This window comes from Phoxinus phoxinus (genome assembly GCF_949152265.1).
Source record: "Phoxinus phoxinus genome assembly, chromosome: 16".
In the NCBI taxonomy this organism is placed as follows: domain Eukaryota; kingdom Metazoa; phylum Chordata; class Actinopteri; order Cypriniformes; family Leuciscidae; genus Phoxinus; species Phoxinus phoxinus.
This window is the reverse complement of record NC_136891.1, coordinates 17,433,005-17,457,839: the sequence shown is the minus strand read 5'-3', so window position 1 is coordinate 17,457,839 and position 24,835 is coordinate 17,433,005. Positions and strand designations below refer to the sequence as shown.

The 24,835-nt window shown below is 38.9% G+C and overlaps 1 protein-coding gene across 2 annotated transcripts; it reads right to left on the bottom strand.

Annotated features, from left to right (window-relative positions):
• Window positions 1-1,090: 1,090 nt before the first annotated feature.
• Window positions 1,091-24,542, bottom strand: spint1b (serine peptidase inhibitor, Kunitz type 1 b). Of its 2 annotated transcripts, none has more exons than XM_079639818.1 (10): window positions 23,848-24,542; window positions 22,148-22,305; window positions 21,465-21,606; window positions 7,977-8,147; window positions 5,855-5,893; window positions 5,638-5,763; window positions 5,515-5,562; window positions 2,829-2,999; window positions 2,681-2,743; window positions 1,091-1,934 (listed from the first exon to the last, which is right to left on the bottom strand). In XM_079639818.1, the coding sequence occupies exons 1-10, from the start codon at window positions 24,281-24,283 to the stop codon at window positions 1,747-1,749; spliced, it is 1,542 nt and encodes a 513-aa protein (XP_079495944.1). In that variant the 5' UTR covers window positions 24,284-24,542; the 3' UTR covers window positions 1,091-1,746. The 2 variants fall into 2 exon arrangements, with proteins under 2 accessions (XP_079495944.1, XP_079495943.1); XM_079639817.1 differs by having other exon boundaries at window positions 5,647-5,763; window positions 23,848-24,514.
• Window positions 24,543-24,835: the final 293 nt, after the last annotated feature.

The window sequence follows — 24,835 nt, the reverse complement described above, 5'->3', positions numbered from 1 at the left end:
GAATACTGTAACTGTATACGGTTTTATTCGTTCCTTCCAAAGTATAATTTGACACAAATGTAAATTTCTCTCAACAATATCCCCATTTATAAGCACAAACGAATGTGATTGGACCGTTAAGACCAGCGCTGAGAAAAGTAACAGCTTCCATGTGATGTAATCGACAACACGCGGTTTCAGTGGCTCAGGCTGTAACCATAGACAGTATAAACGGCTGTAACAAACAACGTGGATAATAACATCGGAAATGTAAAAGACATTGTATTAAAAATACAGTGAAGAATTAATTTTACCATCGTAGACGTAAACTTTCGGGGAACAACGATGGGCTTAATTTCACTTAAATTCGTTTTATTCCTGCTTGTCCTAATAAGAGCATGCTGTCCATGTTCTAACATTTCACTCTGCTTTTTGTTTTATTTTTTATCAATTCGTTTAACAACTATTTTCACAAAACATGCGAGACTCGTCACTGCCAATGGATGTCACTATTGTACCAAATAGCAAAGAGCTCTATATTAGGTTTGCACAATCTCATTAATAACTTTTAGGCTACGTATAGAAATAAATGCTGTTTCAGTACATTGAGCCACTTTATTTGTTTTTCACGTTAAGCGTTTTACAAAGTTTTTAGTGATTCAGATATTGCAATAGGTTCAGTATGTTCGTTTTCTTCTTTTGAAATGGAAAATGTATGTTTTGCCCTCCTTGTCTCCAGTCTCCACATCAGTCAGTGACCAAAAACTATGAACTGTCAAGTCCCCTTTATTAATTTAGCGCTTTATACAATACAGATTGCTTCAAAGCAGCTTTACAGAGATAACAGGAACATAGTGATTAAATGATGCAAACTGAGTTAAATTCTGCTGTAAAGCAACTCTAAAAAGAAAAGTGTCATTGTTCAATTCAAGGCAGTACAATGACAGTAAAGTTCATCATTCAGCTACAAAGCAGCTAAACAGTCGTGTCATCATCGAAGTGTGGCCCATACTGAATGCCATACAAGCAAAAATTTATTATGCATTAAACCTTGTTTTCTAGTTTTAAAGTCCCAGTAGGCTACTCAATAACTGGAATATCACTCAAACACTCAATATTAATAAGTTCTCTTTAATAAACACTTTAGCGAAAAGCTGGCAGACATTTTACATTTAGTGCAACAAGAACTCATGGTTTTCTGGGACAAATACAATTAATCTCACAAATATTCCACATACAGTATAAACAATAAATTGTCACCATGGAAAAAAATATATGCAATTAAAAATGTTACAGAATTATTAATATAGATAATCCAAGAAATTCTACTCCCATCAACAATCTTCAGAATGATAAATACAGCTTGCTAATAACAAATAAAACAAAAAGAAAATATCTTTAGTCACATGCTAATAAATCCTGAATATAAAATTATCTGATTGTGGAAGACCATTTTTAAGGAATGATAAAAATCCAATATCTACTTTACAAACTCTCTCGTGCCATTTCACAAACACACACTTGAGTCTCCATGTAACAATACACTAATTCTAAATATCCGCATTGAAAAGAAACACCTTGATCATTAAGACCTGAGATAACAAGACCTGGTTCAGTGACCAAGCATGTAATATGGCTTCAGGTTAAGGTCAGAAACCTGCAACTGAGTACTTTTGACAAGGGAATGATTCATGTGACCAGTCCTACACTGCAGCCAGCCTGCAGTAGATCAGAGTGGCAGACCATAATATTTTAAAGATGCTGGTGTCATGCTTTGGCAGTGGTGCTGTTGTAGACCATCTGTTGGTCTTCTTCACTGTAAGCCACTGGAGGACTGCTGGTGGCCACGGGCTGGTGCTGATTGGTTTTTCTCCTGTTCTTGAGGAAGAAGTAACCCAGCACAGCCAGAACGGCCAAGATGCCCACGACCAACACCACAGCCAGGGCAACAGAAGCTGAGGGACGAGAAAAGACAATCCAGAACATCCAGTCAACTCCTACATACTTCACACATCATTACTCAAGTTCTAAAAGTCACTAGAATATTTTTTTTTTATAGTTGTGCTGCAAAACAAAAACAAATCTACCAAAAAAAATAACTTTAACCAATATTCTGTCTTGCTTCCTAGCAAAATATATTAATATCCTTAAAACAAGATACAATTACAAAATTAATGCAAGAAGCAAATTTGGGAAACGTTTTACTTGAAGGCTTGATGTGTAATGCATTATAAAAGGTATTCATAACTTATGTTGTAATTCATTATATATATATTTTAATACATAATTGTAACCAAAGTTAAAATTAATTATAATTTTTGCAGATTCCTTGTCACATCTAAAATTGGTTATTAGTCTAATTTTAATGCATTATACTTTCTAAAAATGTGACAATAAATAGATAAGTATTATATAATGTATTAAAGCTCTGGCTACAATTATTCATGAGCTCATACAATGCATTATAAGGTGCATTATAAGACATAATTAATGCATTAAAAATACCTTTAATTATAATGAATTATATAGAAAAAAATATATAGGAAAATATCTAGATTTAGGTTTTAAGTATAAACCCCCCCAAAAAAAACATTTATTCATGCTTAATACGTTAAAAAAAAGCAATGGGGCACAAGGATGTCAAGGTATGTATAGGAAAATATAAAGGAAGATGCATGTAAATAAGATGATTAGATGTTACCCGACTGGCTTTCCCCTAGATCATCAACCTTTGCAAACAATCCTCTGGCAAACACGTCTTTTTCTACAAAGACAGACATCAGAAATATACATTAAATCCATACTTGAGCCATCATCACTACTATATCAGACTTGAGCACTCTTCATACCCGTGACACCTGAGCAGTTGCTCATGCATTGGTCTGTTGTTTCAAAGTTGTTGTCATTGCCATCACAGCCACCATAGGTGAAGCGATGACACTTTTTGTTGAGAGGGTCATAGTACCAGCGAGTAAAGCTGGCTCGACATGGGCCCGTGACAGGAGGATCTGTGCAGTGGGCTGTTCCAGCACAATAAGAGAACAGGATTAGCAGAGAATTAAAGATTATGAAGAAACAAGCAATCTGTGTCATGCACAAAAATACAAAACATTAACTGTTGATAAAAGAAAACATCTAAGATAATAATGAGCAATAATAAGGCACAGTCTACTATGCAATAGCTCTCATATCTCATTAGCACTTCCACATCGTCAACATGCTGTCATGATGAGTTGTGATGTGAGAGGATTAATAGCTTTGAGCATTCTTGACATCAAACTTTTGCTCAATGCATGTAAACTAAAGGCACTACTTAATAAAATAGGCAAAAGTGGAGAGGGAAATTTGGTCCGTTTAATCAAATTGCTTCAAAAGCCTTGCTGTATGGACTATCTTGTGTTATCTTTCAGTGTTTTTGCCTTTATTGCAGCTTTTATTATACACAAGAATAGCCAGGAGATTCCACTAAATTTCTTCTGTTCCATAAAAGAAAGAAAAATCATAAAAGTTTCCAAATGACATGAGAGTGAGTTAATATGGTGGTTTAAATTTTGGAGTGAATTCACCTTTGGCTAAGCCCCGCCCCCCTTAGTTACTGTTGCTACCTCCGACAACTTCATCTGAGCTCTAGTTTGGTATCAACATGGCTTATGCTGTGACAGCTCTTCCTGCTGAAATTTTATCAAACTTTTATAAAGCAGCAAATAAAGTGTCCGATAGAAGTAGGCAAAAGTGTCTGCAGTGTGCGTTTGAAGGCTTTATTCAAGACAAACGGTGAAACGCAAGCAACAACAAGGCATCCAAATAGAGGCAAAAGCATAACGGTCACAGTCAAACAATGAACCACAGCATATCCTAATCGAGACGGAGGCTGGGACTAACAATATCAGGAGAAACACTGTCATGCAAAGCTGGGTAGGTCTCTATTCACTTCTATAATCGTTATTATTTACAAAGCAAACGGACTACGCGAGTATAAAGTTGTATTTATTAGCAGCGTGTGCTAGCGTATCAACAATTAGGGCAGAGAACCGAAATCATAACCTAAACAGCATAAAACTGTCTAACTAGTGTAACTTCACAGTAAGGTTAAAAGCTAAATGTATCTTAGAGCACAAAAGTGCGTTGTTGATCTTGAGGGGTTTCGCTGACTGAGGACGTCCACACAGTTTAATCCAAAGACGACACTTGTCAGTATTTAACTTCGGTTTTGGGAAGGGGAAAAAACGGACACCCCCCTCCAACCTCTCTGGGAAACGGGTATCTGTGTTACAAATGCCCCAGGCACAACGTTTAACCATATTTTTTATAAAACGACGACGTAATAGCCTGCCGAGACCAAAAATATGAGCCTCCTGCGTTAAAGTCAATGGAGCGCCGTGAAAAAGTGTCGGAGCCTCTGAGGGAGCTCGTTCTTGGCTGCGCTGTGATTGGTCAATCTACATTCTAGGGCGTGGCTTAGCCAAAGGCGAATTCAGGTGCAATAGGTGATCTGGGAAATGCTAACTTTAGCCTGCTAGCATTGACGCATACAATCGTTGACAAATACAAACTGCAAATCGCCGTCCAAAGCCTCGTCTCCTCCAAAACACATGAACACGCACAGACCAGAAGAGACGACAGAGACAACGTTATTGGATTACATCATGTGTCATTCGCCGATGAGAAAACTTCAGTTCGGTGAGTAACAGTCCTACAATAGCGTTTTCCTGCCATTCTCGCTCTGTCTGCACAGCGTAGGTGAACACACTGATGACGTATGATGTCTGCGCAGTGGTGTGAAAACACGTTTACTGACAGGGAACACGTTATTTCATTCGGACCGAATGCAATGATTGAACGAACATTTTACGCTCCTAAGTCTTCCACAGTTGATATACATTTATAAAAACACATTTAGATGCTTAACATCATGATTGCTATCAGGATATGAGGAGACTTTCAACCAGCATAACAAAGAATGTTTCTGTAGGGAATCACCTATGGCATCTTTAATGACCCAATGAGGCTACTGGTGTGTAAAGGCTGTGACAAGCCGAAGTCAAAGAACGAGTGGAGAGGAAAGCCGACTGTGTTGTCATCTCGCGTCGGCTGAGTCTGCGCTTCAACACACCGCAAAGACTACAGGCAACTGACAACTAGCATGTATTGTATGTAATGAAATAACTTTATATCAGCCAGTATCAATAGTCTACATTCTTAATTCAAAAAGAGAAACCCAAACTAGGACAACACAATAAACAAAGCAGCACTTGCTTACCATTTTGAATATCAATCATGCTAATCACATTCTTCATCCCAGGCGGCTCATTTTATGAAAATATTTGCATATCGGAATGCTCAGGTAAAATGACAACATTATTACAGCCTTCTGTGCCGTCTGCACAGCCAAACAGAGATCTCTCTCTCACTGACGCCGAATCAACACGCTCAACTGGGCAGAACTAACCTGACAGACGCTCATCCATGGCCCACCATTGACTTGGTGTGTCACGGCAAAACAATTACAATTTCTAAGCACAACATAAAACTTACCTTTTTCATTCACCCCAATCTCAAGAAGTCGACCCAGGCTTTTATTCACTAAAAAGTAAAAAGTAAATTTAGAAACGGAGTACATGTCATGAGGTGTGTCTGTGGTTAAGTCCAGAGTCTCACATTGCTCACAGTTGATCTCATCAGAACCGTCTTTGCATTGCTGCTGTCCATCACACTCAAACTCTTTCTTCACACAGCAGCCGTTGGAGCATTTAAACATCTCTTCTCCACATGGAGCAGAACAGTCTGTATCACACGCAGACAAAAACACAGACTGAGACGAGCAACACACTCTGGGGGAAGTTTTTGGCACAGGGGAGATCGAGAGCAAACATACCTTCCTCAACCACCTTTCTCGTATCTCCACCAGGGATTACTGCAGACAGACAACATTTGAGAAAACATTACTTTTTGATAGTCCATGAGAGATTGAGGATTTAATGAAAGGTAATGTCTTCAAGGGTTAAAGGAATACACATGATAATCTAATGATTTCTGTGAGGACAAATCCTAATGCCACACCATACACTAGCATCCAAGAAAACGGTGTCCTTTCAACATTGTTGCAGCAGTTTGTCTATTCCAGACAGAAGATGCCCCTGAACACAAAGCGAGATCCATACAGACGTTTTGTGTGGATGAACTTTGATGAACTTTGATTTGATGATGCCAGGCCTGCAGAAGTCATAGACATGTACGCCAACCCAGCGTCAGTGCCTGACCTCACTGAAGCACTGGTGTAGAAATGGAGGCAAATCTCTGCATCCATGTCTGAGCTCGGAAAGACCAAAAGTGTGTAAACTGCTATAGTAGCAAAAGGAGGGAATAATGCTTTTTGCCATTCTTTTCAAATTAAAGGGATACTCCAACCAAAAATTTAAAAAGTCCATTAAATGCAAGTATATGAGACCTTTTTTGACACATCAAAAACATGTAAACCCCAATTGATTAATCAATGCCTTCTAAAATAAAACAACAAGTACTTTTACAACTATAATCCACCAATTCTGGCCAACTGTTAATACGCAAGTTCTGGAGTCCATCTGGAGTAAATCTAAGACACGACACGAAAAAGTTACAGGCACATGTCACTTATTCTAAGTTACATGACAGGAAGATTGGACTTATGCTGATGGGTTACAGAATGGACTTAAGGGTTAAATTTGTATTGGATTTTATTGTAAGAATAGATTTAAGATCTGCGGATCCTACCTCCTTACATAACATCACTTGAAAATCTAAGGTGAAATACATTGTATTACATTTGTATTCACAGGCATTTAATGGGCAGTACTTGTATCTCATAAGCCCAATATAATGCATGCCTGCCTTAGTCGGACTTGATGACTGCAGCCAACAACATGTTCTCAGTAAAGAATCCAGTTGTAGATACAGTCTCCTGGTGTTTGCTTCTGAGAATTCCAACAAGAAATGAACATAAACCTAACAACATTTCCCACATCATACAGTACCATCCACCCCAGATGGCGCCATTACTGCGGAGACGAGACGGAGCGGTAGCCCTCGATACCAACAATCTCCTCAGCATCTGGAATCACTCAACATATATCAACCAACTGGTAATATACTTGAATGTGTATGCGATGTGAGTTTATTGTAGCAGGAGCGATGCGTACGTTGAGTTTGAATGAACAAGTGCTATGGTCTCGTGTGCACCCGGACCACAGCGGTAACAGAGGAGAGGCAAATTAAAATGTGTGTGTGCACGCGTGTCAGAGCCAACGCCATCCAGTGGCCAGATCAGGTCTCCTAGATAGTTTAAAAATATTAGTATTTTTCTCACACACACACCTCTCATTTTGCTTCATAAGACATGGATTCCTCAACTGGGGTCACACGGTTTCTTTTTGCATGGTTTTTGAGGTATCAGCTTTGAGGTTCCCATCCACTTGGGTAAAGATGGATTCTTTTTCTAAAAAAATCTCTTATAGACATTTGGGATGGCATGAAAGCGAGTAAATGATGAGAAAATGTTCATGGTGGGGTGATGAATCTCTTTAACTGTGCAATACACAAGCATCAGTGAGGTAAGGTTGCCGCTCCACTAATTTATCACAAAGGTGTTCTGGAAGGCTTCAGTAAAGGGACCAGTCAAGGTGACTACTTCTCCAAAGTCACTAAACTATACATTTATGAACCCACTTTGTGCACAGGGGTAATATATCCCTTTGGAACAGAAAAGGACCTGGAGCAAACAAACTTGCAAGCACAGAATTCTCTAAAAATGTCTGCATGGCCATATAGCGTAGCTGAACCAAAACTCACCCTCACATTGCACTCATATTCTGTAATATTTTCTAACACCAAAGTTTTTTTTTTTCTTCCCATTTGTGGCAGCTCTTAAAATTAAATATTCTGCAGGTTTAATCTCATGCTGTATGGGAATTCCTTTAAACCTATAGTACAACACTGCCACAATACAATGATATTTGCATTACCTTGGATGTTTTTACAGGCATTTACACACTCTGCTTCGGAGAGATAGTTGTTGTTATTGTCCTTACACCCTCCAAAGACAAACTGCTCACACTTGCTGGATGCAGCGTTGTAATGCCAACGAGGGAAAGCACCTTTGCAGGGTCCTGCCTTTTTAGGGGTCAAACAGTTACCTAGTGGGAAATGGAATAGAACAGAGTCATGACAAAAGAACAGCAGAAAAATAAAACTAGATAGATTTGTAATTTTCCTGAATAGCTGTTGGTGGCCATTGGCCCAATTCAAAATCCTCCATGGACAGTTTCTTTCACGTTCATGTGCTGTGTGACATTTTATTTTGTGAATCAAATGTATGTTTACATTCAGTTGGTTTACACCTCCTTATTGCCCACATTATGAACTGCGTTACAGATTCATTTCCAAATCTCTTTTGGATAATACTTTAAGGCGGGTTTGGTTTACAGCTTTTATACCTTCAGTTGTGCAAGCTGAAATGTTTTCCTCATTTTAAAAAGAACTGAGGCATATTTAAAAATGCTTTCTGTAATTTCTTGCATTTTGTTCTTTACAAACCCCTCAGTTAAGGACTTTAATAAGGATTAGAAATTAATAAATGTTGAAAAAAAAGTTAAAAACCAAACTGAAAGAAATGAGGTTCCAAAAGTAATCATTGAAATATGACAAATAAAATCATTGTTGATTAACTTGGGTGAGCAGATCACAGCATCATAGTGTGTTGTCTATCACAGAGCAAGAGCAGAATAAAAAGAAAAATCCCCCAAATCTTCAACAGCACTTGAATGACCTCGTAGAGTAACACAGCATACGATTATTTGCAGGGTACATCACATGTAATTTACATTGCAAATGCATTTTCGTTATCTGCATTCAGCTTTTACATTTACATCTTCCATAAATGTGGCCAGAATCTTACCATCTGCAGCAAAATAAAATATGCTGTGGGTTTGACATCATGCTATATAGTAAAAAGACACAAGAACTAAAGACGTTTTATCTTATTGGCATCCAACCTGCAACACTGATGCCATATTTTAGTTTTGAGAACTACAACAGACATGAAGAAAAACAATTGTTCATGAGGGAAGTTGTGGCTTAAAGTGAAAACCATCTTATATTTAGATTTGCATAATTATTAGACTGGTAAAGAGTTAATTGACACCGAGAAGTCCAGAATTCTGAAACTCCCAAGAGAAGAATGCGACGCTTAATTTCAAAATTGAGCCATGACCATTGACAACGAAACGTTCATTAGGTATAAATAACTAAATAAAATAAAAATAACATCATGATCAATTTCAATAACACATTAAGTTTAATTTATTGACATAGAACTCCTGCACGTTTGTGAATGCATTTCGAAACTGATGACGTTCACATCTCATATCTTCAACCTGCTAAAATGTTATATGTTCCTTCCAATTGCGCATTCTGAATTATAAATAAACTTATGTCCAAACCAACCTGCTGCAGTCCAGTGCTCATCAGTGTTTTTCTCTTACTGATCATATTTCATACCTGTTGAATTTACATTTATAAATAAATTTGACTGATAAACATCCTTACAAAAAATAACCATGGTTTTATTTTAGTACAAATGTGGTAACCATGTTTTTTTTCCACGGATACCATGTTATGGTACAAATACCATGGTTAAATATGGTTAGCAAAACCTTGGTTGATTTCCATGGTTTAACTGCAATAACCATGTTTTTAGTTTTTTTTTTTTTGGCAGTAAATCCTCCATGGGTCAAACCTGGTTAATTTTAACCAGAGCAGTATTAAGATGGATAAATGAATGTGCGGCAACTGCCTTAAAGAAATGTAACGATTTAATTCATCTTAAACAGTAATGCGTTGATAGCGTGAATATTAAAACATTTTGGCATTAATTTGCGAATTACATACAGTGAAATGACTGTCAAAAAACTGCGTAACAACGGAGCCCATACACCACAACACCAGCAGTGCGTCCCAATTCCCATACTATCTGTCCTAAATAATATTCGAAAATAGAATTAGTACGCCACAAATGGTAGTATGTTGAAATGAGGATTCCAAAGATACCCGGATGGTCTACTATTTGTGCAGATCCGCGAACACGCTAACGGCTAATATTGCCCACAACCCTAATTGCGCGTTGGACGAGGATTCGGTTAGAACTACAAACACGAGTAAAAAGTGTAAAAAACTACAGATGGAGGTTACGCGAGTCTGGCGGTAATGTAAAGAGGTTTAAATAAAGGGGTTTGAGTGATTAATTATCAGTATTTAACCTGACGAAAAAGTATTTATTCAATGTTGTCCACATTATATTTCATCTGCAGCAGCGTTGTGAACTTTTGTAAAGATACATTTAGCCATTGACTTTTAAATGCATTCAAACTGCAAACACATAAGGAAAGTCTCCGCATGAAAGACCCACGACTGGCAGATTAACGTGCTACAACATTTCTCTCGGAAACGGTAGGAAATTAAATCAGATTGAATGGAGCTGACAAGACGATTGACAGGGCAGTTTATGGTGACAGGATGCACACGACATAGCTGTCCGTTAAAGATGACGAAGTAGTGTGTCCCAAAGCTTGACTACTATTATGCTACACACTCAAAAAGTATGTACTTTTTCTTCACAAAAAGAGTACATACTTTCAGGGCGTAGTATAAGTAGGCGATTTGGGACTCAGCACAGGACTTTGAGTGCCATCACAGGCTGACAATCCAATGCAACAGCCCAACAAGTTCAACTGATTGATGATTCAGGGACATTCTTTTAATGATTCAGCAGTTATTTTGATTCTCTGTTAAACTAACATTCTGAATCTGCTTTCAAAAGGTACCAGCCCAGCGCTACTGTGTATCTTAATGAAGGAAAAGGAAGTTCAATAGCAGAAGTGGGCGCTTGTCTCACCAATCAATTAAACCTGGGGCTGGATTTGGCACAGTGAGGGCTATTTCATTAAAGGGATAGTTCACTTTGAAATTACATTTTGGTATGTTTTAGCTTACCTCAAGGGCATCCAAGATGTAGGTGTCTTTTTTTCCGCAGTAGTTTCAATTTTGATATTTTTAGGTCAAACCGTTCTTGTCTGACAGTCATATCATGCAGGTCTATGGTCATTATCTCAAAGAGCATGCACAGAGTCCAAATTAAAACAATTCCCCATCGTCCAAATTAAACAATCCCCATCGTAAGTACACATTGATGGCCTAAGACACGAAACGAGCGGTTTGTGTGAGAAAACGAATGGTATTTATATCGTTTTTACCTCTTGTAACACAGCCACGTCCAAGTGATCTGAGGGCGCAGGCGCTTCCTTCTGTGTGACGTACGCAGACTGGTGCATAGATATATATTCACTAGACATCTAGTGTATACATCTATGCACCAGTCTGCGCACACGTCACACACCAGGATGCGCTCGCACCCTCAGATCCAGCACATCTAGAAAATTACATTTCATGTGATCCCTTCTTCCATTAGTTTCTAAAACACTTGAACGAGTTGTTTACAACAAAATATCTGCCTTTCTTACACAGAACAACCTCCTGGACAACAACCAGTCTGGTTTCAAAAGCGGAGTTTCACTCAACTGAGACTGCCCTGCTCTCGGTTACTGAAGCTCTGAGACTGGCAAGAGCAGCTTCCAAATCCTCAGTTCTCATCCTGCTGGATCTGTCTGCTGCGTTTGACACAGTTAACCACCAGATCCTGCTGTCAATCCTTAATATGAAGGGCATCTTAGGAACCGCAATTTCAATGGTTTAAGTCTTACCTCACAGGTAGGTCCTGGTGTCGTGGAGGGGTGAGGTGTCACCACAATCAAGCTCTAGACACAACATCTAGCTACTGGGTTGCCTCAGTGCTTTGACCACTTTTCTTCTCCATCTACATGTCATCACTAGGATTTGTCATTCAGAAACATGGCTTTTCCTATCACTGCTGATGACACACAACTCTACCTCTCATTCGAACCAGAGGATCTGACGGTATACGCTCGCATCCCAGCTTGCCTGACAGACATTTCTTGCAGGATGAAGGAACACCACCTTCAACTAAACCTTGCGAAGACAGAGCTGCTTGTGGTCCTGACCAACCCAACACGACATCACAAATTCTCCATTCAGCTAGGTTCGTCAGCCAGGAACCTTGGAGTTGTGATTGAGGATCAATTGAACTTCACAAACCACATTGCTAGAACTGTCCGGTTCTGCAGATTTAGCTTATACAACATTAGGAGGACCACGCCCTTCCTATCAGATCATGCTACTCAACTCCTTGTCCAAGAGCTTGTTCTAACCAGACTGGACTATTGTAATGCTCTCTTGGCAGGCCTTTCAGCTTGCTCTGTCAAACCTCTGCAACTGATCCAGAATGCTGCAGCAAGCAAGAGTGGTCTTTAACGAGCCGAATAGAGCACACTTCACTCCTCTCCTCACAAAATTGCACTGGTTACCAATTGCCGCTCGCATCAAATTCAAGACACTGATGCTTGCCTACAGAACAACCACTGGCTCTGCTCCCTTTTACCTAAACTCATTACTACAGACTTACTTACATGCCATCCAGAAGTGAACGCCCCCTCGTGATGCCATCTCAAAGAGGCACAAAATCACTTTCACAGACCTTTACCATGACTGTTTCATGCTGGTGGAATGACCTGCCTAACTCAACCCGAGCTGCTGAGTCCTTATAGTGCAGCAGATGAGTGGCATATTTCAAGAGAATTGTTCAAATTGTTATACATGCATGACATTTGGCACAGATACTCTCTAAGGGTCACTTTTTGGGAAAAAGGCGCTGGCCACCCAAAATTTCAAGATGGCCACTATTTCGGTCAAATGCTCATTATGTCAATCGTTCAAACAGTGATGTAGGCATAACATTTTGTGAAAATACTTTTTTTGGAAAACGGTGCTGGTCCCTCAAAAATTCAAGATGGCAACCATTTTCAAGATGGCCACCATTTCTGTCAGAACTCAATTGAATGTGTTAAGTCAGGTTTTGTTTAATAGAGTGAACGTCATTACACAACCACGGCACACTGGTGACTTCACTGCTGTGGAACTCAGCATGGGGTTCAGTGTCAGCTGATCTAGTTTTACTTGCACTGTAGTTCTTGACTAGTAGTAAAAGTATAGCTAAGTTTAGTGTGCCAAATGCGGTCTAACAGCCCCTCATCAATTAGCTAGTAATAGATGTAGTTAGATAGCAGCACCTAAACTGACAGGTTGTGCCAGTGTGGCCTTAACAGAGTATTTGTGGTATATTTCACTATTTTGGAAACAGTGGCAATGAACATAGGACAGGAATGGCAGCCATCTTGAAAAATATTTTTCAAGGCCACTTCCTTTTTCTAACAGTGGCCCTTCCTCTCTGTGGACTGCACCTTGCCGTGGTGGAGATGCCTGAATTTTTGAGTGGCACATACCATTTTCCAAAAGAGTGTTCCCTGAAGGTGACTTAAGTGACTTGACTAGTATTTCTGCCTAATTTTATGCTTGCATCACCATTTGAACAATTTAAATAATTAATATTCGACAGGAACGGTGACCATCTTTAAAAATGGCGGTAATCTAGGGATTATTATAGAAGAAACTTGTTTTAAAATCCTAATGCAGACATTACAACCATAGATGCTACAATTAGTTAATATTTGCAACAGCTGTTCTTTAAATAAGAGAGTAGTTGGGTAAACTTTGATAGCAGTGAATGAGAGACTACATTAAATATATTTTTGTTCCCATTTGATTCAGCGATCTCCGTAAAGCTTGGCTCATGAAATAGTAATACACTCAATGGCCACTTTATTGGGTACACCTGTTCAACTGCTCGTTAATGCAAATATCTAATCAGCCAATAACATGGCAGCAACTCAATGCAATTAGGCATGTAAACATGGTCAAGGCGAAAGGGTTTACAGAGAATGGGCTGAAAAAGAGAAAGTATCCAGTGAGCGATACTTCTGTTGGCAAAATGCCTTGTTGATGCCAGAGGTCAGAAAAGAATGACCAGACTGCTTTGAGCTGATAGAAAGACAACGGTAACTCAAATAACCCCTTGTTACAACCGAGATATGCAGAACATCATCTCTGAACCCACAACACGTCGAACCTGGAAGACACACTGGGTGACACTCCTGTCAGCTAATACAGGAAACTGAGGCTACAATTCACACAGGCTCACCAAAATTGGCAGTAGAATAGAAAACTGACCAATAGAAGACTGGCGACATTCAGATGGTAGGGTCAGAATTTGGTGTAAACAACATGAAAGTATTGCATCTCTGCTAGTGGTGTAATGGTTAGGGGATATATGGTAGACACTTTTGGCCCCTTGGTACCAATTGAGCATTGTTTAAACACCACAGACTCCCTGAGTATTGTTGCCGATCACGCCCATTCCTTTATGACCACAGTGTGCTCATTAGGGTTTTAATTTTTGGGCTATTTTTCAAATAAATGGTTTCCTGTATCATATCGATGAATTTTTGCTTAAAGACAATGAAAAAGGTCCTAATTCTTAATTTTCCAGTTCAATTTATTCTTTCATAATTTTGTGACTATGGAAATTTCCAATATAAGTTCCTTTCTTCCTTTGATTTCTGCTCCAATAAACTGGTACCATCCAATAATTTGCATTTGAAGTGTCAATCTGCACTTTTAGATTATTCTAAAAGGCACACTTCCTCTTCTATGAGATTGTTGAAATCTCACTAGATTATTGGTCCAGATAGCCTTGTTCTTCTGTAAGGTAGTATCACTTATCTTGTGTGACATTATGTATTGCTACTGAAACAAATATCAAAAGAGTTGTTTGCTCCTAAAGCTCCCTCTCGGTCCCTCTCTCCTATACATGTATACCAAGATTTGGATTGTTCTAGAAAAGCAGTTCTACAGAATTCCAGAAAGTTCTCAACAGTCCTAGAACGTTTTAGTAAGTGCTACTTACAAGCAAAAATGTTTTTTATATGGTTGTTAATATCTGGGTAACTTCTTTTTTTTTTTTACTTAGAGGAATTAGGGTCTTTTTCATCATCATTAAGCACAAGTTCATCATTTATGATACAGGAAATCTTTTATTTGAAAAATAGTCACAAAGTTATAGTACCCATCTTCTAATGGCTACTTCCAGCAGGATAACATGGCATAATCCAATAGAGCACCACTGAGATGTGGAGGACAGGAGATTCGCATGAATGAATGTGCAGCCAACAAATCTGTAGCAACTGCGTGACACTATCATGACAATATTGACCAAAATCTCTGAGGAATGTTTCCAGCACCGTGTTGAATCTACGCCGCGAAGAATTAAGCCCATACTGAAGGCAAAAGAGGGTCCAACCAAGTAATAGTAGAGTTAATCTAATAAAGTGGCCGGTGAGTGTAGATCTTAGTAGTATTTTAAGCGGTATTATGTGGATCCTATATAAACATCCATAAAAGTTAATTTTCATCTTTCTCTCTCTCATCAGGCAAAATCAGAAGGGTCTATGCACACACTCACTAGACCAGAAATCCAACATGACCGGCATATGCAACTAGCCAATTGCTTAGAAAAGGGCACACCTCTTCTCAACAAGCCACACTATTTGGGCCAACAGTCATAAGTTTAATACTTAGGGGGGTTAGGGATTTGAACAAACTTAGGCTAAGTTTACACGTGGACGGCTATTTTCATAAACGGACATTTCACCCCTCTTCGTTTTCAAAAATAACCCTGTGCACACAAACCCGTGTATATGCCGTCAAGAGCATGCCAAACCTGTAGGTGGCAGTGTAACGAGAAGCTCAAGCCCATGTTAGCCAACCAGAATCCCGAAAATAGTCACATACTGTGATGTCGCTGCCTAAAACTCTGTGTTTCTCAGTTTACATGCAAACGTGCAAACGGAGTTTTCCAAAATCTCCACTCTGGCCGTAGCCTGGGAAAACCCAGACCACTTCCGGCAAATTTAGATTTGCTCTGCAAGTGGGTCTGGCAAAGAGCCCATTGAAACCCATTTCCAATCCATCGAAATCGCGGCACCAATCAGAAACGTTGGGGCAGGCTTTACACGATGACGACAGAGCAGAGACGGTGACGCAGATTTTGCACATTACAAAGATGGATGCCGCCGTGGAACATCACAACATCACTCGTTCGAATCAGCTATCGCGTCTGTTTCAAGTGATTTAAAATTGTCATTTTCGTTAACACAAACAGAGAATTGCTGAGAGTCTCGAGATGTTTCTCCGTCGCTTTGCATACGTCATGTCATTCATCGCTCTGATTGGTTTTAGATCTATCCGACGTCCGTTGGTGATGCCCCTGTGGAAATGAATTGTCTATGGAGCTTTGCCAGACCCTAACTCAGTTACAACTGAGAGTGGTCTGGGTTTTCCCAGGCTACTCTGGCCGGAGTTTTTAGAAAGAATCGTTTTCAGAGGAAAATTCTCCGTTTGCGTGTAAACGAGGGGCACAACCGAAGGGAAATGTGTCCGTTTTTCAAAATAACCATGTACGTGTAAACGGGGCCTAAGTTCACTCTAAAAATGCTGGGTTGTTTCAACCCATGTTTGGGTCAAATATGGACAAACCCAACCATTGGTTTAAATCAGGGTTTCTCAAACTCTGTCCTGGAGGCCCACTGTCCTGCACACTATAGCTCCAACACTGATCAAACTGTGACAGTGGCCCTCCAGGACCGAGTTTGAGAAACCCTGGTTTAAATTAAATTTTTAAACCTAACAGTTGGGTTTGTCCATATTTTACCCAAACAAACATGGGTTAAAACAACCCAGCATTTTTTCAGACTGAAGCAGCAAAAATCATTAATCCAAAACAAGAAAAGAAAAAGAAATGGGATAGCCTCCTCAAATACGTAATTACATGTATACAAAGAAAATAAAAGGAAACTAAATAAAATGTAGAAATGAGTGTATGGGCAAATACAATCGCTTATGAGCAGTTGTTAGCATGGATAACATGACAAGACATGTTCCTTTCAGTTATAGTTTAAGATGCTGTTGAAACCTGCACACCGGATCAACGGTTTTGGCACCTGTTCAAGATGCCAGGGTGAACACAAAGTTCCTAATGTGCTCAAGGGATTGTTTGCATTAATAAAGGGCCTCTATTATGCTTTTTCAAAAATGACCTTTTATGCAGTGTGTAATATAACTGTTTTGGAATGTAAAAGGTCTGCAAAGTGTTAAAGATCAAAGTGCACAACAGATAAAGTTATTGTCTCCTGAAAGAAAGAAACGATTCTGAACTGCCGAAACGAGTCGCCAGAAATTCCAGTCTCACTTCCTGTTACATACCTATGTAAAAATTTAACATTCGCATAAAGCCAGCCTAAGGTCTTCATTGGCTGGCCACGAACAACGTCTACTTGACCCGCCCTCAAACACTATCGTTTTAACTGAGGCCTGGAAGAGTTTGGTTAGTGTTGTTGACATGTCAAGACGACATAGTTTTCAGTGCTGCAAATCCACTTTGCATGCACTTCCAAAAGGGACGAGGGCCTGGAATTGATACAGAAACAAATGACACATTACTGTTTGTATCAGTGTGCATACAAGCGCTAAGGAAGCCTCTGCAGCTGAAATTCAGATATGGTAATGGACATTTCTTTTCCGAAACATGCTGTAAGAGGTAGACCAATGACAACAGACTGGTCCGTCTGACCAATCAGAGCAGGGTAGGGTCTCGGAAAGGAGGGGTTTAGAGAGACTGAGGGCCCTATCATACACCAATGCCAGGCACGATGCAAGTGTTTTTTTACTAGTTTCAGCCCGACGCAGTTATCATTTTCACGTCCTGCGCCACAATGTTTAAATAGCAAATGCATTTGCACCCATTTGTTCGCCAATGGCCGTGCTGCAACTGAAACCTGATCTAAAGTCAATGGTGCAGTATTTTATTACTTTTATTTAAAGAGCGCGTTAGTAATGTAAACCTATAGGCGGGTCCACAATGCGCGTACACTGCTTATAACACACACAGGGGCTTAGCTGCACACAAACATGCCAAATATTACAAATAAAAGGATTACAACGTAAAAGATTAATATTGTGTACATAAAGATATGGTGGAATCCGGTCGCTTAAACCTCGCGAATGTGCAGATCCGTTTCCTCTCTGGAGACACGTTCAGTCTTTCCACTTGCAAATTTCACCATGCAAATAGTGAATCCACCATGGCGCGAGCACAACTGGTTTTTAAAGGGAATGGGAGATAAGACTCTGATTGGTTTATTGCACGTTACGCCCAAAACACACCCATTACTCATTAAGAGAATAGTGAAAACCTTAAAGGACCATGCGCCGGGCGCACCGAAATTTTTTCTCGTCGTTAAACTAGCAAAAGTGGATTCGGACGGCCTAAGTGCACTTGCGCCGTGCGCTTTAGACCATGCGCTTAGATAGTTAAAATAGGGCCCTGAATCTTCTAACAAACTGTTTTCAGACTCTGTAGCCTTGTTCAGACTGCCAGTCCAGATCCGAATTTTGTTTATATCCGATTGGAATACGATCATATTTAGCAAGTGTGAATGTAAAAAAAAACTAAAACATTTCACATGAAATCTAATTTTTACAAATCTGTTTCAATCTATCATATGTGGTTTAAAATCCTATTCAAATCTCACTTCTAGAAATCAGTTTCAGTCTGACCCCTCGGATCGGATTTCGTGTAGCTTTTCTGCCTACATGTCACGTTCTCACGCAAACTCGTCAGACGTTGTTGCAGAAACAAGGTTCTGTTGTGCGGTCATCAATGTCTAGGTCACACAGACAATTCTAGTATAATGCAGACATCTCTGTGGTCCAGTGATGAGGTGTCTTCACTTCTTTCACTGTGCAGCAGAGACGGCAGCACAGATTAAAGCTGCTCATTTCAGCCTCCGTTTCCGTTGCTACTTCATTAATACACATTGTCATATTCTAGACAACATTACAACTAAAAAGCCTGTATTATGCATGCCAGGCCAGTAGTTGGCGATGTCACTTTGTCAAGAAACATCCCACAAACACATAATACGCACACATGAATACGTATTACTCATGTGCATGACGGCACAGGTTTCAAAGTGCAAGGTTTTAAATGCTTTTGTGAAAATGCTTTTCAAAAGCTTGTGTTCTCAGGCCCACAAAATGATGTTGCCGTGTAAATGAAAGACCAAAACGCATACATTTTTTTTCGTTTTCATTTGAAAACAAGTGTCGTTGTGTAAACTTTGGAACAGTCTTCCTACCATTGTCCGGGAAGCAGACACACTCTGTCAGTTCAAAGCTAGATTAAAGACACATCTTTGACCTAGCATTCACATAATGCATTATAGACTTCTATAACTCAATGTTAGGCTGCATAGATTAGGTCAGCCGGAACTGGGAATACTTCCCTTAAATCCTGATGTACTCGTTACATCATAAGAAGAATGGCATCTACGCTAATTTTAGTGTCTTTGTTTATCCCGAGGTTTTCCCGCAGCCTGCCGGATCCAGGCTGTATCCAGATCTGACAAAGGACCTTCGCCTGGACCCGATGTCAACGCAGTGCTGAAGTGCCAACTAGCCTCTCCCTATGGAGGATCCCTTTATCATTCTACAGATAAAGCAATGTGGAAATTTCGCGTATCTACCCCGTAGTGATAAAATAAAATTCTGTATCAAATTTATAGGCAGGACAAGTAGTTTGTATAGGCTTGGTTTGTAGAGAATTACAAACATGCGCACATATATTAAAAACGCACATAACTATAGAATTAATTCTTGATGCGCACGTGAGCGCCTTCAGCGTTTCTCACAGGTTCGCGTTTAAAGTCTGTTTAGAGAGAACGGTGTCGTCTTAGCGGCCCCTAATTTAATAACAAATTATCCTTTCGACGGAAGTGAATCAACCAAAACTAACTTTAGCTGAAAATAATATTATTCAAGAACCGCTATAAAGCCAAAACAATCTGTTACCTTAAATTATACGTTTATCTCTGTAAAGCAGCTTTGAAACAGTCTACATTGTTAAAAGCGCTATATAAATGAAGATGACTTGACTTGACTTAAATATACCCTAATATTCCTACTGTTGTCTATGGCCTTAATGTTAATCAACCATCAAAAGGAAAAAGAGAATGGCCTTCACCCAAATATAACTATTCTTGTGCACTTGTAGGGACACGTAGGGTGTCCCATTCATAATTGTAGGTTTTAGAAGGGTGCTCGTGAGAGCTCCACAGCAGACTTCTACCCGATAGTCAAAGCGGCATTTCATTACGAATGTAACTAACTACTGATTATTTTTTAGCATAACTCTTTCAAAATGTTGTATGATTTACAAAAAAGACAATTCCCCAATATACACATATATAACACATTTGTGTTAAGTAAATTTGTTCTTTTATGGATTTTTTCCCCCCTGGAAAACAAGATCAAAGAACTAATTAAGAAAATAATTGTTTGCGATGCAATAGATTCATAGATGTGGGGTTACTTTGAAATTCTAACCTTGTTGGCAAAAGATCAAAGTAGAGGAATATCCTCATTGTCTTTACATACTGCAATACACAATGTGCTGTTGTAGTCATGTACCAGACATGGATGCGTCACATAAATAGGGTGATTATAGATGTTGAGTAAAAAGCATTTTCATGTGATTCAACCGTTGCTAAAACTGACCTCATTTATACTGAAGTGTACATGTGATTTTACTCAATTTAGTGTAAATAGTTTCTTCACTGAGTTCAGTCTTTGCGCTTTATTGCAATTTACTATAAAATACATTATCAATATTCTGCTTCCTGTCACAGTGCCACTTTTTCATTTTCATTCTATCGCTCCTCTTCAGTTCTTTCCGCCTATCTGTTAGGCAAAGGGTGCCGAAGGTTGAGAATGCCAGGAGTTGCTGTATTTCGTTTACTCCTTGCTGTATTGTGTGTTGTTTAGCAGAGCAGTACTGTATACTGCGCAACTGTGACAAACCGTGCAACACGTCAAACCGGTTCTACATTCATAGAGGGAGCGGTAAGCCTTGTCAAACAATAAAAACAGAGTCATCCCTAACAGTACTACATTTAGTCATTTGTAAGCTTACGACATTTAGACGTCTGAAAACCTTAATCTCCTTCCTTTTTAGATGTATATATTCAGCAGATGTTTTTATCCAAAATTACTAACAAAAAAGGAGTTTGTCATTACAGCCAACAATATTCACAGTGAACTACTTTTCCTAGTTAATAGACAACGTATTTGTTTAAAAAGCTAATTTTTCAAAATAAAAGTCCAGGTGTAATTTGGCTAAACTATTTTACTAATGATATTCCTAAACATTTACAAACATTACAGGAAGAAAAACAACTCCATAAAGAGGATTGAAATAATAATAGCTTGTTTCTCATTTACTGTGGCATAAACCCTGAGCCTCATTCAAAGGTAAAAGGTAAAAGGTAAAAGTCTGGGAGTGGTTGGGAAAAACATGATCAAAGATAACTCACGCTCAGATTGCTCAGGAGTGAGAACCAGGACAGAAACTTGATCCGAATCAGAATGGTCTGCTGAATCCGTCACGGTCAGTTTAAACTCATACACCCCAGGCATAAGGTTGGACACCCTTATCTGGTCCGAAAAATCAGTTTTCTGTGGAGCAGTTGTTTAGAAACAGATCAGATGTTGGGTTTTATTCCTATTATGCCATAAAACAACAGTGAGTCATAGGTGACAAAACTCTGTTGCTACTTGTCATCCGATCTGGGTCTTAAAGCCAAAGCCACTGGAACACATTGGGAAAGTGGCATTTTATTCCACTGAATTGCACTAAAATGATCATTAGTCCTAATTAAAGGGATACCGGTAGTTCAGCCAAAAGTAATCATTTACTCATCCGCCTAACACAAAATAATATTTGGAAGAATGTTGGTAACCAAACAGTTTTGGTTACATTTGACTTCAGTATGGACACATTTTTTTTTAGGTTTTAAAGAAGAAGGTCAAGTTTAAAACGACAAGAGCAGTTGTCTAAATGACAACATTTGTTTTTGTTTTTTGGGAGAACTATATATTTTAGATGACAAAGAAACAATTCTTCAATAAGCTTTTAAATTAATCTTAGCATCATAACTGGAAACATAATTACATATCAACAACATTAATATCATAACATCTGATCATATTATCATACCTCCATCTGGACAGATTGTTCTCCAAGTATGAGGCTCCAAACGTAGTTTGTGATCTTCCTATCATCCCAACTCTCAATGCCATTCAGCAACACCTCCTCATGAGGCTGGACCACCACATCTCGTCCAGCATTGGCAATGGGAGCTTTGTCCTCCTTATCTGAAGACATTACATATTATTGTTCAAATGACAATCACTCAGATTTGAATAAGAATTGAATTGCACCTAGCTTGATTTAAAGACAAATAATTCATCTTTTATAAATCCAAAAATAAAAAGATACCCTAAGGTACCAGGGATCTTCAGATCAGAACCCTCTGAGAACCTCTAGGCACCCTTTCCAAAGGGGCATTTCTCAGAGTCACAAAATGAAACCTATATATTCCTGCATGCAAAAATTCTAAATAAAGTCAAAAGTTCCTCCATGGTATCACAAATATGAAATAAATCTTGAGTTTTACTTTGAGGCATTTTTAAAAGACACCAAGTGATTCTCCACAGGGTTCCGCTAATGTGGCAGACAGAAAAACACGAGTGGAATGGGGAAAAAACGCAAGGTCTCAAGATGCGTTTTTAATAGTTAAACTTCTTTTACCTTGAGTGTCATTGTGAGATGCTGGGATCCGAGGAACCACAAATGGTGGTTCACCCAAAAAATCTGTCATTAATTACTCACCCTCATGTTGTTCCAAATCCGAAAGACTTTCGTTTTTCTTTAGGACACAAATGAAGATTTTTTAATGAAATCTGAGCAAATTTTGTCCCTCCATTGACAGCTACACAACTACCACTTTGACATTTCAAAAAGTTAATAAAGAGATTGTAAAACTAATCCATATGAATATGTGAATAAAAGCCTAAATTAAATCAGATTAGCATAAAAAGTGATTATTTCTGTTGAGAAAATGTACTTAACTGCTCAATTCACATGGATTAGTTTTATGATCTCTTTATGAACTTCAAAGTGGTAGTTGCTTAGCTGTCAATAGAGGGACAGAAATCGCTCAGATATCATCTAAAAATATCTTCATTTGTGTTTCAAAGAACAAACGTCTACAGGTTTGGAACAACATGAGGGTGAGTAATAATGACATAATTTTTGTTTTGTTTTGGGTGAACTATACCTTTAAGTGTTTGTGGATGAATGCAATTAGCCCATGTAGGCTACACCTATAAAAAATTACAAATAATATATAAACTACACGAAATTTAACAAAAAATCTGAAAGATTCTTAGTGTTTGAAGGAGACCTCATGTTTATTATTTAATTATTAATATTTTACTATTGTAACAATTACAGTGCACTGATGCTGAGCACGGGGACAAAACCACAAAACAGGCTGAAAAAATGAACTTCATTTTGTGTTGAAGTCGGCATGAAACGGAAGTTTCACATGAATCGCGACTTTAAGAACACTATTGATAATCTCGGATTAATTTGAAAGGTTTCTAAAAACAAAAAGAGAGAAACACAACCCCCATTTTAAGACAGCCTAAGATGATTTGCTTAGTTGGTGTCGTGGCTGTATTATTATAGATAGCCTATTCTGGACACTTCAAAACAGAATGAACAAGCTGAGCAAACTGAGAGACCAGACCAGTGTAAACCAGCAAAACAGCTTAGGCTGTTAGGTTTAAGCATGGATGGTAATGTTTTATAATGAGCATAATAAAAATGTGAATGCATAGAATAAAGTTTACCATTATTGGGGCCGTTCAGGTAATTTTTATAGACTGAATCCAATATATAATTTTGAAACCCCTCCTTTTGAATAAATCTGCAGACATATTTATCCTTATATAGGCAGTTGAAGAGAAAGCAGCCCTTCTCGTTTCCTTGCTCTATGAGGGCCAAGTTGCATCTGGGATCCCCGCAGCACGCGATAGTGCACGCGACACCTTGCTCGACGCTCGGGTTCGCCAGGAAAACCGCCCCATCCTTGATCGACTCTTCCGTGTCCAAAACAAAGTCTTCCCGACCTTCCATGAAAGCGTCTACACACTGTTGGTGTTCTGTAGACAACTCGCCCTGGGTTTCTCCGACATAAACACCCACAATAAAAAGTAAGCACGCGAAAAGAAAACACCACGAACCCATTTCTGATGGATTTAAAGTTATCTTGATATACTTGCGCATACAGTCCTCAAAATCACTCCAATCCACTTCAGCTGTAGTGTCAGCCGAAATGACAGGCAAAAATCGCTTATCGTTGTTTCTTGTCACTGGAATTCGTTCAAATTCACGGGTTTCCTGTCGAAAGATGTCATGAGAAACCCATTCGTCTGATTTCTTCCTGCTTCAGCGCTCAGGTGTGTTGTTTTACCTGTGGGAAAATTAAGCACTGTGACTGACGTAGTTTGTGGCCGTGTCTCAATCCCGTGTGAATGCCCTACATAGACAGCATTTTGGCTAGCAGGTGTTTTAACACTTAATTGCTTCTTCTTTTTTTTTACTTAATAAAAGTTCATTTTAAAATATAGATCTATTTCTAAAAGTTTTTTAACTATTCCACTTTGTTTTTGGTCCAATAGTTGGTCCAAAATTGGTCTCCGCCCACTTCAATGTAGCCTAGTAGCCCAGATGTAAATCGTTTTCTTCACTTTACCCTTGTGTCTTTCACAATGAAAGAGGACCTTTAGTTTCTGTGTGTAACTAAAGCAGTGTTCAATGGTAGCCACGTGAAACCAG

Coding starts and splice junctions, on each gene's coding strand:
- spint1b (XM_079639818.1), bottom strand. CDS start 24,283: ATGCGCAAGTATATCAAGATAACTTTAAATCCATCAGAAATGGGTTCG. Junction 5,894..7,976: donor TGCCTGTAAAAACATCCAAG/GTAATGCAAATA, acceptor GTCTGTCTGCAG/TAATCCCTGGTGGAGATACG. Junction 5,764..5,854: donor GAGAAAGGTGGTTGAGGAAG/GTATGTTTGCTC, acceptor CGTGTGATACAG/ACTGTTCTGCTCCATGTGGA.